The sequence below is a fragment of the Bombus pyrosoma genome, linkage group LG9 (genome assembly GCF_014825855.1).
Source record: "Bombus pyrosoma isolate SC7728 linkage group LG9, ASM1482585v1, whole genome shotgun sequence".
Taxonomy (NCBI): Eukaryota; Metazoa; Arthropoda; class Insecta; order Hymenoptera; family Apidae; genus Bombus; species Bombus pyrosoma.
The window spans coordinates 1,255,980-1,276,682 of record NC_057778.1 but is presented as its reverse complement, the minus strand read 5'-3'; the positions used below and the strand labels follow the sequence as shown (position 1 = coordinate 1,276,682).

At 37.8% G+C, this 20,703-nt stretch overlaps 1 protein-coding gene across 7 annotated transcripts in view; it reads left to right on the top strand.

Annotated features, from left to right (window-relative positions):
- LOC122570886 (homeobox protein cut) overlaps window positions 1-19,729 on the top strand; it is a 167,792-nt gene extending 148,063 nt beyond the window's left edge. For 4 of the 7 annotated variants that reach the window (XM_043733819.1, XM_043733817.1, XM_043733813.1 and 1 more), the window contains 4 exons: window positions 9,874-10,228; window positions 11,085-11,745; window positions 12,644-12,917; window positions 13,251-19,729. In XM_043733819.1, the coding sequence (XP_043589754.1) occupies window positions 9,874-10,228; window positions 11,085-11,745; window positions 12,644-12,917; window positions 13,251-14,941 (2,981 nt within the window). In that variant the 3' untranslated portion in view covers window positions 14,942-19,729. The remainder of the gene's footprint in view (window positions 1-9,873; window positions 10,229-11,084; window positions 11,746-12,643; window positions 12,918-13,250) is intronic. The other 3 variants (XM_043733816.1, XM_043733815.1, XM_043733814.1) reach the window with 3 other exon arrangements.
- The last annotated feature ends 974 nt before the right edge of the window (window positions 19,730-20,703 follow it).

The following is a 20,703-nucleotide window of genomic DNA, read 5'->3' as shown; positions in this document are numbered from 1 at the left end:
AAATAATAAAGTATATCGATTGTCATTTTATATTTTTAACTTCATGATATAAAATATACTAGTATCATTTTACGAAAAAGAGTAGGGCACCCTGTATATTAATAAAGTTCCATTAATTATAGTTATTTCAAAGCTTAGCAGACATTAAGTTATTTAGACAATTTGAATGAAAAATATTATATCAAGACTGGATGCTTCACAAATCATATAGAAATATAATTTCTTAATTTCGTAGACCGTTAGGTAACAATTTTACAAGTAGGAGCCGCCATCTGGGAGCAAATATTTTCAGTTATAAATAAATATTTACTGAACTGTATCGTAAAAATCTCGTGAACTTTACTAATGCTGTGACAAATATACCTGGATCTTGGCCCACTATTCAGCGAAGCGCGTTCGGACATCATTTATTATTGCTCATGAGCGGTGCAATACAATTGATCTAAGCTGGTCCAAGAGCAACGCACCACACGATTACCGTAATGAAGATAGTTGGTACTAGTCCAACGTTGTTTATCGAGGGATTTTCTTTCTTTCAGGTACAGCTCGCGCTAATCTCCCGTCAACTTCTCGGTTGATATATTAGATCGTCTCATAAGACTTGTTGTTAAATCAAGCTCTTGACACGAATTTAGTAGAAATTGTTTGGTAAAGATTTTCCTCTGAGATCTCGAGAACCACCTTTTCCATGTTCGTTATATATATATATATATCTTTTTAGTTGCTTCAGTTACTTCAAAATGAGTGTTGTATTATTTTTCTATTTTTCATCATAAATATACAAAAATATATAAGCACAACGAATAAAGCTACGAATGATTGTTCTGTAGATGTAAATCTACAAAAATTATAGAATAAATATTAAAAGAAGAGGAATACTTACAAACAATTAATCTATAAACATCGAACTTGAAAAATTGTAAAAATCTATAAAATATTACGTGAAGATTAACCTTTAAAAATCGTCCATGTACAAAGATTATTAACTGCTCCACCGTTTTATCTTTTGATTAAAAATAAAGAAGAGCCGATTAAAAGGTCGATTAATGAAATTTTCCCAATACGTTTCGATCACGACATTTATCATTTTTACGGAAAAACAATGAAATTACCGGCACGCCGTTTATCTGTTTTATTTCATTCTTTGCTTTGATGTCGATTCATTATTCAGCCGGTTTTAATACTGACAACGTTCGTTGCCCGAACTATCTGAAATCACTGGAATTCTTTTTAATTCAGTTACCCTTTAGAGCGTGATCCGTTTATCGAAATGCGGATATGCATCACCACGGTCATAGGACTCTAATTGTGCGATTATAATTGTAAAGTTGTTCTACTGCACGGCTTGAAATATGCTTGTTATTTCCTCTTCGCCGCGAGACCGCGTAAATAAATGAGATGTAAAACACAGGAAACCGGTGCACCATTGAAGTTTTGATTTTTAAGTTGGCCGATCGGATTCGCAGGAAGAAGGAAAGAATATTTCTAAAATAAAATTCAATTTAATAAAACCCCATTTACTATACTGAAAATAATATTCTAATATTATATCTATTCTTCTATATCCATTATATGAAATGTTTCTTCGAAATTTCTTTATTGGCTAGTCGATACTAATTAAATTTTTCCTGGCCAACGATTATAATCTACGCCAGAAGAGAAAATATAAAATCTTCTACTCTATTCTTATGTTCTAGGTAATCAGAATATTCGTGTGGTTTCGTTACATAAGCTTAATTTTGGAAAAAATATCATGAAAGATGTTGGAAATATAAATGAAGACTTAAGATACACCTTATCTTATTTAGACTATTTAATCTACTATTAATTTCACATGTACCAATTTACAACGATATTTTTAGATTCAGAAAATAGTAAATCCTAACTAAACCAAATACTTGAAAAGTGCGAGTAAAGAGAATTATCAAGTTCGAAACAAACCAAGAAATAAGTTCCATCATTTATAAAAAGGAAAAATATTAGAAGGAAAAAGATAGGTGCCTCCTTTTTCTGAAAAATTTTTAGTGAAAGATACTCCATTCTTGGAAATTGTTTTCTATATAAGGTCGTAACTGAAACAAGTATTAATTAAAACGCTCGATCGCAACGTTCATTGACCCAATCCGGTAGAGATAACGTTATCAGAGTGCGCGATTGCGATTTCGAAATCCGATTGCGTAGGAGTTGACTACGAATGAAAGAGTTGAAAGATTCAAGAGAGTCGTGATTCGTTAATGATTCAAATTCCTTAACATAATCAGAACCATGATTTTCGCCTGAAATATATCGGTATCGAGAATCGTTCACGCTTCACTCGTGTGCGCTTTCTAATCAGTTTTCAAAGTCGGTTTGAATTTCACTCGTACAGTAACAACTATACAAAGATCGTCTTTTTTTTCCTCTCTTTACTTATTTACTTTTTTCTAATAGCACGCTTTAATTCCTTAATTGCGTGAAAGCATCGGAACGTTACAAGATCGGCTCGATCGCTGCCAGTCTCTACGGTATTGCGTACGATTTATCGCTGGAAACCGGGTTTTTCTCTAATTACTGCCTCGAGATAATGTTTCTTCGAACTAGTTACGAAAATTCAACTAAATCTTCGCTGTTTAAGTTAATTCTCTGACAATGAGGTTCATCGAACAGACAATTTCTTAGATCAAAGTCAATGACCAGAAAAAGCCTAAGAACACTGAAAATTATAATTGATTGGAATGGTTCGAGTTTGAAATATAAATTACTTTTGCTGCTGTTGCTAGTTACCTTATAGAGGCTAACGATAAAATTTCCACTGATTAATTGACCATGATTAATTGATTTCATTATTTTATGTTTGAAGAAATCATTAGTTCCAGAGTCCAAACATTCTACTAAATCATTACAACGACTATCAAACTTAATCATTCCGCAACTCAAACATTCTACTGTTTCTATATTTAACAAACAAGCCATTGGAAAGTTTTCTTGTTTTATTGGAAAATCTTCTTATGTTTTTAGAAAATTCTGCTGCATTTTTTAAAGTTTATACTCGTACCAAAAGAACATACAAATATACTATTTATTTATATGTTCATTAATCGACATAAACATATTCATAATGAAAAGATCTGTATTATGAAACGCAGCAAAACGATCCATTTAAACGGTCTGGTAGTTCCAATCGAAGACAGAATTTTGCGGTAGCAATTGAAGATATAAGAAAATTTACTATATAATATTGACTCGTCAAATTGGAACACCAGGGAGATATATCACTAGATCGTGAATTCTTACGCAGCTACATGTTTCACGAATTAATTCATATTCTAAAATCAAAAAAGGAAAACCTCGGTTAGAAATTATTTTGCATACCGAGTATCGTAGAAAGCACTATACTTTGGATATTTTATATATTTTCTCACATTACGCGCGCACCAAGCAATTTTGCACCTTCAAATTTCTTACGAGTGCATACAAATCCGCAGTCTGGACATTACATATCCACGAATATAATATATTAGGAGCAGACACCGAGTTATATCGGACGATGATTTTCCGCGAGCAAGGCCGACCATTCCGAATTTCGTTCTCGACAACGCGTTCTCGAGGTTGTTACGGAGCTCGATTCGAAGAAGGAACCCCCGTCGGTGCCTCGCAGTCGCGTATTTCACCGTCAATTAAACGCGCTATATGCAGCCACGCACATCTTGCGCGTGTACGCGAGAAAGAGCCACGTAGAACCGGCGCAACGCGAAAGAGTTACGTTCATTAGCGAGGCTACTCTGGTTCATATAGCGATTTTATCAGATTTTCTGTCCCGGTTGTATCCTTCCACCTCCTGACGCCTCGCTCATACAACCGTATTGCCCTTATGGTCGTTCGAGTCCACGGAAATTGCACGGTCTTAAGGTGCATCTTGAAAAACAAGCCGACCGTTCCTTACCAGTTGTGGAAATTTCTTTTTAACTTTTTTAACCGTGATTTTTAAACCGTGAAAAGCTCTTTTTTCATTTACTCAAAGGAATTTATGGTATAGGCTAGATTGTCAAAATAAAACCACAGATTCAACAAGTGATGATTCTTGTTTCAGGAAATATGATTTTTCAATTACATCACATCGAAACAAAATATTAAACGTAGACAATATTAAAGTAGAAAACACTAACGCAGGAAACATTTGAGATATATCGTTTTCGAGATATTATCGATATTATACGAATTCTCATTTCATACAAGTAAATTATATTCGTGATCAAATCTTTGCTATTTTACTTGGATGCGATACAATTAAGAAATCGTGGTTTTCGAAACGAGGATTATTTTTCGAACCTGCGTTAAATATTCTTTCACTCCTCTTCCCCAATACTGTGCATTCGCAGTGTCTTAGATCTCCTTCCTGAATAACTAATGGATTTCTTTACTGAAATAATTATTACTGTAATTGTAACACGTGTAATTAATTTCCAATTTCATTTCCAATTTTTTTACACGAAAATAACAGTAACAACCATACTATACACGGTCCAAAGAATTCTATTTGCTCTATCATTCTTAGCGTTTCCGAATTTAATCTAATCATCTGAACAAAGAAATCTAAACTTTCGATCCTGAAGAAGAGGAAATCGCAATCATTGAAGAACCTTAACCCGAGTTCCCATCGATATCCAAGCTGTTCTATTCCCCTCACTCAATCAAAACACCATTGTTCGCGGTCCAAAAATACAAGGACTAGCAGACGCCAGTTCTCGAGAACCTATTTTTCATCGTTTCTGATTCCTATCGACCTCATAGACACGTGTACTTTCCACGGGTCAGCCAACAATCGCGGCTGGCGTAAGAATTCTCGTTGTCGAGAACATAAATCGGGAACACGCGTTCCACGTAACAATCGTTTCGTTTCTTAAGGTACGTCATATTCGTTGAAAGGTTCTCACGAAATTGTACCGAAATTTTGTAATCAGCCATTGTCAACGTTCACCGCCATTTATTAGCTTTAAAACAAATTTCATGGCCTGCCTACTGTTTATGGCAGCCGTAATTATCACGAAATATTTTCCATGGAATGTAGGATAAAAGGTAAAGCGTAATATAGATTTCTTATCCGGTTTGGCCATTGTCCTTACGAGAGCCCGATTGTTCTTTCTTTCGACGATTCTTACGAGCCTTTGATGCCTTGGCGCGATCTGAACGAACGAACCGTGACGTTTCATCATCCGGGAGAAACGATGGTGGCAAGACTGCGTGCGCAACGGAAACAACGAGCTCGCGACACCTAGATTATTCTTTGTCTAATTGGCTCAGGCTGGCTCTACTTCGACGTTCAGCGCTTATGAGAAGAAAAGAAAGTTAACACCGAAGACATTGTGAATTAGAAAATAGGGCTGTAGAAAATCTCTTCCTCCAATTTTCACGGAATTGTATTTATGTAATTACTATAATTACAAATTTCTGATAGACACGTGAATGTTGTTTAAGCAGTGAAAAATGGAAAGGTTGGCTTCCAAATATCTTTTTCCTAGGAAAAACAAAGACGTTTCTTTGATCCACTTTGATGTAAAGCAATTGTGAAAGCAGATCAAAGCGTGAAGAATTTCTTAAACGCTATTAGCGTCTTTTTTTTTTAATAAATTTCAATATTCTCAAATAATTTCTTCTTCCTGCAAATTTCTTCATTGTTAAGGTAAAAAGGGTGTCATTACGTGGTCCTATAAATTCATATCGTGGATGTAGTTTTAGAACACGAGCAAACACGTCGATGAAAATTAAACTATGAGATATTTATCGCGTTAACAATAATCATGATATTTACGTATTTACCGGTACTTAAAATAGAAATTTTTCTTTAATACGTTTAAACGCGCAGTTTGATAAAATATTGACGCACGTTCCAATATAGATGTTATGAATATAGATGTGATGTAAGGAACAAGATATTAATGCAGGAACTTTGTGGTAATTGGACACGATAAATCTTTATACGTAATATGTTACGAAGTATCGTTGTTCTCACCGCAATACGTTAATCACCATTCCGTTCGATAACGATAATGTCAATTTCATCAGTGTAAACCGCAAAAAGTCCGCTTACAGGAAAAGGAGTAGCGCATAATAACGACCTGGATTCTTTTTATCTCGGCAAAGTTTTTCTACTGGTAACCAAGTTGAAAACACGTTTTTCACCGATCTGTTCATCGTTACAACGATATATCCGAGACGCAAGCGTATCTCGTTCTTCTGCGACGCGAAACGTGAACTGCAACCAAAGATCCGATGGAAAATTCACTTGCATGTATACGTTACTCTGATTGGAATTTTCAGTTTCTATTACTAAACATTGGAAACGACGTAAATTGTGAACGTATCATTAATGAAACGTTACGAAATTTGCGGATACCAAAATGCATAGAATGGACATGATATACACAAAGATGTAAAATATCCGAAACATATTGTTCTTCGTAATGTAATATTTGATAGGTGAAACAAACTTTAACCTATTGTTCCTATTGTTCCAATTGTGTCCGTGGAAATACGAATTTGCAGAAAAATCCGCAGTCTACTGTTATGTCAACTGGCATAACAGTAACAATTTTGATAATTGATGAAACTTTACAATCAATTCGCACAAATTACAAATCGCACGATTATTCTTTATCCGACGCAATATTGTGGAATTGTAAGAGAGAAGTCTAAAAGATGATGACATAAAGAAGCTAGTGAAACTTCAGTCGTCTTCAGTGGGTCGTTTCAACTACAAACTGTAGCTGTAAATATAGGTGGAAGTGTATTTGTCGAAAGATCGCAAAATGTATGGATCGAATTTCAATGGCCATTGCCAATCAATCTGGTAAACAGCCGATTCTTTCGTTAAGAGGTTGCCGCAGTTGTCCCACGAAAATGTCATATAGGCACAGAGAGAAGGTTGGCATAAGTCGAAGCCCGTTGGCACGAATTCAAACATCACGAGACAATACAGGCGTACCAGCATCGTGTGTACACGTCGCGTTCGATTCTTCCACAAGCACCGAACGAACCTCGACTGTCGTCATTGTCCCCGTAATGTTTCCACCCACCAACGTTGTCGATTTCTTGAAACATTTCCCGTCGACCAATATTCTCGCAATAACTGCAACATCGGTTTCTTGGATCGCCGTCTACATTCCAACCTTAATGACCAATTAATCTTTCCTTTCTTGCGTTCCGCATTCGACACTGTACTTATTCTTGTTATAAATAAAAAGAGAAAGAAATTTTCGGTTATAGACGGATTTACGATCGAAAGTGTAGAATCTGAGAGGTTCGTTTCGTTCGCACGGCGAGATTAAGGGGCATCTTTTTGCAAAGAGGTGAATTATAGATCAGTCTCTGTTGAAAATAACAAAGCAAAGGAGGAACTGTTTTTTTTATCGACGAATTTACAATGGAAATTATGGATAGCGAAGTATAATATAAGAGTCGATTCATTTATACGAGATTAAAGCAGATTTTCTTTTCTCTTAGGGATGAAATATGGATCGGTTTTTGTTGAAAAAATACAGATGACAAAGGTATTTTATTTCATCGACGAACTTACTGCTGAAACTGTGCATCGTTTAGATCGATTTAATTAACAGAGATCTAAATAATAAATTAGACGTTTAAATAAACTGGATGTTTTTAAAAACAGTGAAACGTAGATCGTTTTTGAATAATCGATACGTTTCTGGGTAAATATGGAAAAAGAGGCACATTGCGTTTCGAATACCGTATAATCGATACTCGCGGATGGTTTGAGTTTAACATTGTCGAGACACGTGAAAAGGAGACAAAGGCTAATGGTTCGTAGAACGAGGTACGGTAGATGTGAATAGAAAATAGAGTATTTAAAATAACAGAGTTACAATCTATTTATGTCATGTGAAACATGTCAAAGTGAAAACAGTCAAGCAATGACACCGTTTACAAAGTTCAATCTCTTTTGAATGATTTTCTAACCATTTTTTTCACGATACAATTAAATTCATTGATTCTAATTTCCTCAGGGCTGAACTAAAGTATTGAAATTTACTTTGTAACGTTCTTTCTTCTATCCCCTTACACGAATACCTAGATTTAAGCTGATGACGATTTAATGATACACGACATAGCGTAACATTTCTAAAAGTCATATTAGCATTTTCTTACTAGACATAGTCAGTGCTAATAGTCTCTAGTATCTTCTTTTCATACTATGTTTTTTGATTCCAATAATTGTTTGCTGATCTATAACGAAGGCTCGAGATGCCTTGTTCTAAATAAAATTTAACATAAAAAAATTAGCAGGAATACACAGAAATTGAAGTTTTCTACAAATTAATCAACGCATGTACATTAAAATAATAAATCATAAAAAATCATTATTAATTACCTACGTCCAACGTATCGAGTATAATCTTCTCGTAACTGGTTAAAGAAGTTTTCATCGCATGATTCTCCCTAATCTACCTAACGAGTAACATCTTCTATCTTTCGGCCGTAAACACGTCCGTGGCCAGAATATTTGGTTGAGTGAGAGAGCAGAAAGGTAGCGGAGCAATCAAAGACATGATCGATGGCTCATTCGTCTAAATCTTACGGCTGATTGGTCAATTAGACAGGAAACACGTACGAGAAGTAGACTGTTGGCTACGTGTAAGAGTAGGGAAGGCCACAAGGGCGAGGTTTCGGAAAAGGATATTTTAATTATCGTCGCTGGGTTATGCTTCTGCCTTCGGCTTCGAGCCGGTATTATTGATTTTGCTTGTATTAATTGCATCCACGTTCGATCGAACGTGGAATCAACCCTCGGATCTGATTAGGTTCGTGGGTCTGCTTCTTCCTTATCGAACGTCGTTCGTAACCGACGAAATTAAAAGGCACTGATCACCAGGGAATTTGAGTTTCAACCTGTTCGTTCTGGCATTCTTTTCGACTCAACCAGAAACGACCGTTAATTCTTTATTCTTCTAAGTAAAATTGTTTCTTGGCTGTATAAAAATGCTTCTTACAATTATTGTTTGTCTTAATTTTTTAGTTTTTAGTTTTCGATATAATTCTGTTTCATCGACGTCCACTATTTATCATTTCAAACATTCTAACACTTGCGAAACAGTGAAAACTTGGAGAGACATGTAGCGTTATTTTCGATTTTTACTTCATCTAAAAAATATTGGAAAGGTAAATCAAGAGGCGATTTACAATCTGATAATTTACATTAACATGCAAACAATGTAAAACGAATAACGGCTTTTGAGGATTTCTGTAAAATCTACGCCTTGTATTAGGTTGTAACATGCGAAATGTCCATTTGAAATCTTCGGATAAAATCATCCTATTATTCGTCATCGATCTTCCAAATTTTCTTCCAGAGATACAAACCTGTAAAATAACAAATGGAATAAAGCTTCGGAAATTCTGCAAAATTCCCTACTATTATATATACTTACACCGCTAAATATTTTGCAAAAGTAATATCAGGAGCGTTATATCGATAAAAAATTCCAGAGACCAGGTATTTGCATCAATAAACAAACTTTAATAAAAAAAAGAAAAAAGAACAGAAGTAAATTAACTGCAACCAAGGCAAATGGACGTTTCACATATATGAATCGTTAATTCGCCAATTAACTCGACGAAACGAAAAGAAGAAGAAATCGATGATTTTGGCACTAAAATCTCAAAATTTTCAAAAACTGGAGTTAACGAATTTGGCGTGCGAGCGGTTCGTATTACAAACCTAATAAAATCTACGGTAGAAAGCAGAGCGTGGATCCAAGCAGTGAAACCAGCCTCTTACCTCTATTTATATCTTAATCTAATGCATCTTTTCTACATTTTCTACATACCAATAAGACCAAACCGAGTAAGAACGCACCACAAGTTGTGCCTCACCCGTAGAGTATGTTTCAGGCAAGGAGCAGGGAATGCCAGCGTTCGCGCGTGGTCCACAGGAAGGTGGTCCACCGGAAATGAGTGACGAAAGGTTGGCGCATATCCTCTCGGAATCGGGCCACCTACAGATGAGGGGTGAGCACGAGGTGTCGAACGACGCGGACAGCAAAAGTCCGAATAGAATCGGTTGTCCGAGCCCATTTAACAAAGACAGGCTCGACAGTCAAAATAGGAGACTGAAGAAATACGAGAACGATGACATTCCGCAAGAAAAAGTAGTCAGGATTTACCAGGAGGAGCTGGCTAAACTTATGGGAAGAAGGGTGGACGATCTACGTGGACCCAGAGAGTTCTCTTCCAGGTGAGGCCCGAACACATGAAAACGTATCACCATCGCTTGCTGGATTGATTGGAAAATAAGAATATTAGAGATAGATATAGATATTCGATTTAAAATTTTGTATTTTTATGAACACAATTGAAGAGACCTAAGGAAGGATATTGTTTCGTTTATTGAATATCATAAGAAGAACTTCAATTTGGATATTTGATATAGTTTTAGTTGGTCCTGACATTTTTAATTAGAAATACAACTCCACTATTTATCAACCCTATCTTGTCACGAAATAGAAATTCACATTAGATATTCGATGAACATGTTCTTGAAAAGAAACTCCATTAACAAAATCTGTAAACAAAATTAATCTTCCGGCAAAAAATTAAAAGCTCCATCGAATTAATAATTCTCCGTGAAGTTAAATATTCAGTGTGCCAAGAATGTGACTCGTATCGTCAACACCTCGCATCATTACTCAATTCCTCTATTCGCGAATCTGAGAACATAAAGACCAAAGAATCAAAGCAAGAAACATAATCAATTTAAGAATAAATAAAAGGTAAAAGCACACACGTTACGATGTTAAAAGATGCTCGATAACGCATCAGCCCGCTATCCATGCGAACCGGTAGCGCATCCCATAGATCATATGAGTCACGGCGGATCGCGGCCGAGCAACAGAGAACTATGCCGAACGGATGACGTATGCGGCTAAAATTAATATGCTAGCTATATTTGTTTCGTTGCTTAACACGAAAATGTCAGGTGTAAACACGGGCTTTTTTGGTCGAAAGCTCGGATTACAGGGCGCAGCTATTGTCAAGCGAGCCGCCACGATTGATCATTATTGAGGACAGCACGCGACCTCGATTAATTGTAGCGCGATGTTCCCGCACTTTTTCAGCGGCACGCAAGGTGGTCTTCAGGGTATAGAGCGGACGCAGGAGGACATCAGGTTGGCGCTTGACGCGTACCACCGTGAACTACAGAAACTGAACGCGACGCCAGGTCAGAATCCTTCGTTGACAGGACTGCCAGGACTACCCGGCCTACCTGGCCTCTTGGCTCTACAGCAGCAAGCGCTTCAACAACATCATCTCGCTACAAACGGTGGTGGTGTCCAAGATCTGAGTCTCGGTAAAGTCGATCCAAGAAATAAGATGATAAACGGAGTGTCCGAGGAGGAGAAAGAGAAGATAGAGGAAGCAATGAGACACGCAGGAAGCGCTTTCTCGTTGGTCAGGCCAAAACAGGAACCAACTACCGCACCCCAATCGACGCCAGGTGGATCTAGCGCGAGTTCACCGCTTGGCAACTCGATTCTTCCACCAGCAATGACACCTAGCGAGGAATTCTCGGGTGCAGCGGCGGCCAGTCCTCTTCAGAGGATGGCCTCTATCACGAATAGTCTGATCAGTCAACCGTCCACGCCTACCCACCACGCGGCCAACCAGAGGCCACTGAAAGCTGTACTTCCTCCCATTACCCAGCAACAGTTCGACTTGTACAATAACTTGAACACAGAGGACATTGTTAAGAGAGTAAGTTGAATCGCAACATCGTTTAGAAGTAGTTGGAGGTGATCCTCCAAGTATGCCGTTCGAAGGTTACAGATCGGGATTAGAGATAATTCGATTATTCGCATGCATCGCACGATCATGTGCATCAGGAAGGAAATATCGTCTTTGCCTTATTGTCGTATTTGCTACATTCTTTTGTCGGGTATTCCCTTGTGCCTCGCCAGCGAACTTCTTCACAACCTTAATATTTCGATTAATTTATGATGTTATGTTTCATTTAGTGTGCAAGAAACGTTACTTAATCGTCATTTCGCTAAGATTTTCATTGAAATTTTATTCTGGAAGTTACTATAACTCTATCGTCGCAGTGATCTCGTCGCTTCGTTTAACGAAGTATTTTTGGTACAATTTTGATGCAAGTTTCAAGTAAATCTACATAAAATTCGAAGTATCTGATAATTCACGTAATCTATGTATCGAACGGACGATCCCTAATTTTCGAACGGCAATATATATATCACTAGATATAAGAAGCTTTTAAACAAGATATTCTTTCGACTAAGGAAAAATCAAACAGTGTCTCCAAAAATGATAGACAAAAGTACAGAAAAAGTTAGCTCGTGCTTTTCAGATACATCGATACACAAACACGTAGAGAATCGATAACAGTAAACGTTCTATTCTAAACTATTTTAATAGCCTCGTAACGTTCTCTTCTATCTATAGCCATTTTATTAACATCATACATTTCCAGTCTTGTGAAACACCCTGTATAAGAAATATACGAGTTATAAGTCTATAAACTTGTTTAAAGTTCGACTCAGTCTAGTTAGAGTCCCTACATTTCTTCTAGCAATTGTTCCTTAGCCTAAAAACGACATTAAATAATAAAATAAAGAATAAAAATTCGTTTTTGCAGGTGAAGGAGCAGTTGTCTCAATATTCGATCTCGCAACGTCTGTTCGGTGAATCCGTGTTGGGCCTGTCGCAGGGTTCCGTGTCAGATCTGCTGGCGCGTCCGAAGCCATGGCACATGCTGACGCAGAAAGGCCGCGAGCCCTTCATCAGGATGAAGATGTTCCTCGAGGACGATAACGCGGTGCACAAACTGGTCGCCAGCCAATACAAGATCGCGCCAGAGAAGTTGATGAGGACCGGCGGCTACGGTGGCCTGCCTCGTAAGTTTAACTCAGGTCAATATAGATGTTTTGTTATTTTACTAAAAACAACATAGTTTGGGAGCTCGATATCTCTGTGTGCCGAATGCTGCTGCCTTAAAAAAAAAAGACAGAAGAAACAAAAAGCAAAAAAGAAAATTAAAATACGAAGAACATGCGTTGAGTGAAATTGAACGAGTGAAAGATATGTTTGTTGATGAAGGAAGCTAATTCTAAGCCTAAAGGAGGGATTTTCTGTAATCCCAGCTTAACGAAGCAACTGACGACAGTCAAAGTGAGCTTTCGGACTATAACTCAAAAGTTTCGTGAGCGACCACCTTTCAGCGTCTGTTTTTCTTCTTTTTGCAGCCTGTGGAACACCAATGAAGCCAATGCCTCCGACGAAACTGGTACAGGAACAGCTACAGAACGCAGCGAAGGCGCAAGCAGCGGCGCAAGCTGCGGCTCAGGCAGCAGCGCAACACCAGCAGGAGAATCAAATGCAGCTTGGTCCGCCTCAACAGAGTCCGCAACACCCTCAACACCCACAGCCACCACCGCCAATGATGCTGACACCACCTGGACCTCATCATCCCCATTCACAGCTCAGCATGCAGGAACTGCAGAAAAAGCAGCAGCAGCAACAGCAACAGCAGATGAACCTTCATTCCCCGCATCACCAGATGACCCCATCACCTCTCCGTGGTCTTCATCCACATATCTCGCCGAGTGTATACGAAATGGCCGCGTTGACGCAAGATCTGGACACGCAGACGATCACGACGAAGATCAAAGAAGCGTTGCTGGCCAATAATATCGGCCAGAAGATCTTTGGCGAGGCTGTGCTCGGACTGTCGCAAGGCTCGGTCAGTGAATTACTCAGCAAACCAAAGCCATGGCATATGCTGAGCATAAAGGGCAGAGAACCTTTCATAAGAATGCAATTGTGGTTATCGGATGCGCACAACGTTGACCGGTTACAGGCGCTGAAAAACGAGCGTAGAGAGGCGAACAAAAGGAGGCGTAGCAGCGGGCCAGGTCACGATAATAGTTCGGACACGTCGAGTAACGACACGGCCGAGTTCTATCACGCAGCGTCACCCGGACCTGGACCAGCCTCCGCTAAGAAGCAAAGAGTCCTCTTCTCCGAAGAACAGAAAGAAGCTCTGAGGCTTGCCTTCGCGCTCGATCCATATCCCAACGTGGCCACCATCGAGTTCCTCGCTGGTGAACTAGCGTTATCCTCGCGGACGATAACCAACTGGTTTCACAATCATCGGATGAGACTGAAACAGCAGACACCACACGGTCAGCCGGAGCCTCAATCGCCAAGAGAGCCTGGCCAGCCATTCGACCCAGTTCAGTTTAGATTGCTGTTAAACCAAAGACTGTTGGAGATCCAAAAAGAGAGACTAGGCTTGGGCAACGTGCCTCTGCCTTACACGCCGTACTTCAACCCTAATCTGGCTGCCTTAGTAGGGAACGCGCTCAAGGAACAGTGTTCCGGTCTGGATCTTTCTATGAACGCTCTGAAGAGGGAGCCAAACCAAGAATTCGAGGACGAGGATGTGGAAGACGCTATGAGCAATCTCGGTAGCGAGGATTCGGAAGGATCTGCGGGGAGTATAAAGAGAGAACCGGCGGAAACGCCTACAGCACCGGCCACTGTCAGATCGAACAGAAGAAAACCTGCAGCGCCGCAGTGGGTGAATCCTGAGTGGCAGGAACCAGCCAGAACAGGGGACGAAGTGATCATCAATGGCGTCTGCGTGATGCAAACGGATGATTACGGCGTTAAGAGAGAAGCCGAAGAAACGATTAGGGTAGAACCGACTCCGGTACAGGACAGATACGAGGAAGACGCGCAAAGTGACGTGTCTTCTGTTTCTGGAAACAACGGTCAGGACCGAGATAGCCCTCTGCCCAGTCCAAAGTCTGGACAGAACAGTCCGGTGACCTCACCCAGGCCACCCTCGACGCAGCAGACGCAGCAGTCCACCGATGAGAGCCCCAAGGATAGCGTGGTGAAACACGAACCTGAGGAAACGTGGGATTATTAAAGAACTCTTTGTCTCTCTTGTCGTGATATCGTTACTTTCACAGGATCAAAGAGGGAACGCTAAGAGTGAGGACGTTGTCGAAACATGCCAAAACGATGCTGCGAATCGCATACGGTCCCCGTATCCGCGTGGACCGCGGGCCTAGTTAAGTTCTTAGAGAGGAAGAAAGAGCAAAAAAAACCAGTCATAGGATTCGACCAGGCCTGGTTGGTCGATTCCTGCCTACCACGAGGGCATTATCAATAGGGAGGCAAATACAAAGTAGGATACGTGAAATGGTAAATTAAAAGAAACTAAAACGCAAAAAAAATAAGAAACAAAAGACGCATCAGTGTATGAGAACTGACGGTCGAACTTTTTTCAAAGACTAAACCACAGCCAGACACACGCTGCTTTATCAAAGAAGACGGAGCTCAATCAAAAAACGAAAAAAAAAAAAGGAAAGAACGGAACTGTTTTTCGTAACACACACGTGGTATCTGTGCGAGACGAGGGGTTAGTGATGGTGTGCACAGTTGCTACGTATTCGGCGAATTCGTAATTGTTAGAAGACTGTGACGCGACTGGATAGCCTGGGGGATAAAGAGTAGCAAAAGGCGTTCGTCGCACATTCGCTCGAAAAAATCCGAGGAAACCCTGGCCGCTTCCGTTTTTTCTTCGGTGGATCTCGAGAGAGTTGACTTCAGTTAGAAAAAGATAAAGAGATCAAGAACGCAGTGAAAGAGATTGAAATAGAACCGGAGGAAGGTAAAGAAATAAAAGAATACGATCATCGATCGGTAAAACGGAAATGGCCCGGATTCATAGAGTGCAATCTACGAGTAACCAGAGAGTTGTTAGATCAAATTATTATTAATTTTATCTAATTACGCGACGAAGATGAGCGATTAATAATTATTGCATAATTGTGATTCATGTTATATTGTTTATACACTTCTCCTATCCCAATAGTCGTTAAGCTGTTAATGTTATTACACTCCGCTCTCCGACTACGTACCTTTTTTTGTCTGTTCGGTTAGTAGGCGCGTCGTCTTTCGTGAAGAAGGAAAAAGGAAAATAAGATAACGGTTTAGAAAAGGAAAACGTGTCCTCTCGCTCTTTTTCCTGCTTCTTGCTTGTCCGCCAACCTATGGAATAGTAAACGTCAATCCCTTAAGTAGAACTGGTTAGTATTGTTATATCTATCTTCTTTTCGTATTTTATTTGTTTTCCTTTTTATGATGATTCAACGCGCGTGGTTTTCGTTTGCTGTTCTCGTATGGATAAGCAGAAAAAAGCAGGATTAAGCAAAAAAAAAAAAAAATCTGTCCACTTACGAATATATAGTTCTTTATGTTCTTTTTCTTTCTATTTCCGCCTAGAGAATTTGTGAAAAGAGAGAGAGTAAGAAAGATAGTTATACAAAGCGATCGGTGATCGAGGTTATCAGTTACTACCAATTATTAATGTATTATTAGGCTTACGTTATCACTGCTATTTTATTATTATTGAATAATATTATTATTACGATGATTATTATTAATATTATTATTGATTATATTGTATTATTTTATTACCATTCGAATTCTTATAACGACACGGCTTCTAAAGCCAATGTGATAGAGCTTATATGCGATGATAAAAGTAAATTGATGAGAAATTAACAAATGAGAGAAAGGGATTGAGAGACTGGGAGAGAGAGAGAGAGAAATTAGAGCGATGTGCCGGGAGGTCGGAGGCCTTCTTTTGTGCGATGAAGATGCGCCGGCATCTTTAAACCGGACGTTATAAAGCGGTGGCACCGTAAAGCTCGCATCCACATGTAAATAGCTGTACAAAAAAAAAGAAGAAAAAAAAAACGACGAAAGAAAGAGAAGAGAAGAAGAAGAGACTCGGAACATGCGAAACATTACACGTACATGATCTTGTATATTATACTTAATTACCACACTTAACTCTCTAATAGCGGTATATTCACAAACACAGAGCTAAGGGCGCGAATAGTGAACGCTTAACGCCCCGTTTCCAATTAAACGATCGAACGATAGGTATAAGATCGGTCGTCGTTGAACAACAAATTTTAGGGGAAGTCCCTTTTTAAAATGGACAAACGTATATAATATACATATATATATATATACATATATATATTATATATGTGTATATTATATATGTACACACGTACACACACAGATATGTGGAAACGCGGCGTTAAGGCTGTTACACGCAGCGCGACAGGTGAACATAATTACGAAAATTACCGTACACTATCGATGCCTGAGAAGGGAGAGGAAGTGAGGGTGAATGCGTGTGCTTGTATGTGAGAGAAAGGGGCAAAAATTATCCTCGATATTACGAATCAAACTTGTATTTACCAGATTAAATTTTAATCTTCGATTAAATTCTAGTCCGCAATTTAAACGAACGATGGCTAAAGAGAGTAAGAAGGATGGCAGAGTGAAAGAGTGGGATGGAAAAAAGGGATCGAATGGATGAACGAATGGAAGGAAGGGAGCGAATGAGTGAAAAGAAAAAAAGACGATGTGCGATCGAGACAGCCAACCAGTGAGAAAAACACTTAAACAAAAAAGGGCATTGCTAATTGAGAGACCAGTGATCCGACATTCTTTCTTTTCGATTTACATTTTTTCGTGAAATCTATAACCATCGGGGGAATAGTGTGAAACTGTATACAAACGCTATTATCATCTTTAAACGCTAATTATCGCTAGTGTCACCTTCATTATTCTTCACGTTATTATTATTAATATTATTATTTTACCATTATTATTATTATTATTATTATTATTATTATTATTATTATTTTAATTCTTATGATTTTTATTACTATTACTACCGCTATTATTATTACAATTACTATCATTACGATTATTATCATTACTGCTATCGCTATTATTATTACCTTTTATCATGATTATTATGTCATCGTTGTTCGTAACTTAATGACATCGACCAGTCGCATGGGGCTGTCCGACGATCATCATCAATGGCATCCAAATATAACAGACAATGATAACATGATAATATCAAATCAATAAACTATATATATAAAGAGCGTGTAACGAAGGGAAACGTAAAGGGAAACGCATATAAAATAGCCGTGAAAAATCGATTCAGCCCGATGAGACCGTCCGATCGATCGTCAATCTCGTTAGGTTACGACGTCGAAATTGCCGCGAAAAAATGCCGATCGTCGCCGATCGTCGCGTGCAGCTGATCAAACAAAACGTGTAACCGGATCTTCCGGCGACGATCAGCGCCACGGTACACTCCCCTTTGTTTTCTTGCCCTCAAAAAGACCTACACCACCCACACCCCCACCTTTCTCTTTTCACGGTTTATTTTTTCTCTTTTCTCTTGTTTATTCGAACGAGACGCGAGGCATATAGGTTCTTCTGTAGATACCGAATAGACTCTAGATAGCAGATAGCTTTAATTATTTAAGCGGTAAACGGTAACTTTCTTAGACGAAGCAAAAATCATCCGCGATCTTCGGCTGAGGAATTTGTAATATAGGGTTGAACGCGGAGGTTCGCGCGGACAAAACCGAGCGGGGGGTCGCATAAAGGACCACCGGAAGGAGGGAAAATCATATCGTAAACCTAATAATGAATATTTTACAGAAACGGCGGCGAAATATAGGAGGGAACGAAAGAAAAAAAAAACGTGAATATTAAGAGAGAAAAAAAAAAGAATAAAAATCGTAAGGATAAACTCTGTAGATAGACACGTTCGGAAACATTAAAGAGATACAAAGGAAACAAAAGTGAAATAAGGATACACAGAGAAATAATAAAACGGTTATCGAGGCTCTTGTACAACGCGCGTGTTTTACGCGCTACACGTGAAATGATCAAAAAATGAATAACAAATTTTCGGGGATAGAAAACAAAAAGAAAAAGAAAAAAAAGGTAAAATAGCGACGAGAGAAGCGAGATATTACATGCCGAGAAAGGACATTGTCATTTCAGTAGTGAAAATAATTGTATTTAAAAAAAAAAAAAAAACCACACATGAGACGAAACGAGAGAAGGTTTACCTAACGTAATAGTTTATTGATTTGTATTTCATTTCAAATTGTATTATAGCTTAAAGATTATCCTGTACATTGCATACACATACACACATACACACTCACACACGAGCACTATTGTTTTAAATTGTACGTTTATGATTATTATACGAAGATAAAAAAGAAAAATAAATAAGGTATACAAAGTATTGAAGACACGTGGGAAATTTTATTCTGAATCTCTTGGTCTACGAGAATCTTCGATGATTCCTTTACGGCAGATTTGTAGAAATCGCATCTTCAGAGGCATCGAGCGTACATTTATGTAAAAATCTTCTTTTATATCGTAACAGAATGATTTGAGGCTTTGTAATATATGTTAAACCATCGAAACTATTCGAATTGTTTTAATAGAAAGTAATTAATGTTACAGTAATTTTACGAATTACATGTTTTGTTTCTCGAATGTAGATAGAAATTTTCTAATAAATTATTAGTAAATAAAAACGATGGAATATTTAGAAATACACGCAACACTCGATGTCTCGAACGCTACGACTTACTGGTGTACAGATTAATCAATTCTCGTTTGGTAGGGAAACTTGATAAACAGTCTACATCGATCTAAATCCCGCGATAGCGTTAGACACGCAATAATACGATTTAAACACAATACGAATGGAAAATTCTCTTTATTGTATATACGTACATGATTATATTATTCATATCAGTGTCTCCATTCAAGAATTTCTAAATTAAAAGGACTGTATTGCAAATTGTATTGCGCTTATTCTATTGATCCCTCCTTTTAAATTTCATTGTTAATATTTTTAAATAAGAAAAATTTGTTACGTTTTTTAAATCTTATTACATATTAAATATTTAAAAATCATTTAGTCGATAATGTCTATTAAAATATAAGGGAAAATACGTATACTAACAATCGCAACAGTACTAAAAACCAGTTTCATTTAGTTAAAAATATTAATAGTGGTAATTTAAAAACAGAAAGATTTCAGAAATTCCTTTGTGAATATCGATTTTTCTGTTTCAACATATGCCAATAAAGAAGGAAATAAATTGTCGATAATATCTTCTGTCGTTAAAATTCACTAAACTACCTACTGTTGATATCCTTCTATTATCCTCTAATGGTAACACAGTTCCCTACTTCTTTACAAATATATATTCAAAAATTGCACGTTTTATCATTGTTATCTATGATAAAAAATTAATATGTTCGTTGCAAGATTAAAACACGTCTATTGCCAAATATTCCTATTATTGCTATTACAAGATATAATTCTAATTTTTTATCTCTATTCTTTTTAATCTTTCACAAATCATCACAAAAACTGATGAAAATACTTACTGTGTTTCTTAATACAATCCCCAGATCATGTTAAATATAGAATGTGGATGAAGTGTGCTATATTAATTTTATTAGCAAAAGCAACTATAAACGAAGCGTAATATATTGCAAAACTGACTAGAAAGAAATTTTGTTAAAGTAATAAAATCTAATAAGGATTAATAAAAACTAATTCGAAATCTAAGACAAATAATGACTTGAAATCGATTTCCAAACATTATCTACAATCCTTTCAACCCAGATATTTTTAAATTTCATCTAGCCATAATCTTTATATTCCATGTATCATCAATCAGATAGGTAAGTTTTCAACATATGTCACATTATATAGTGTAGTAAATAGTACTATTATTCAATAGTAATCTTCTTTTGGCACTT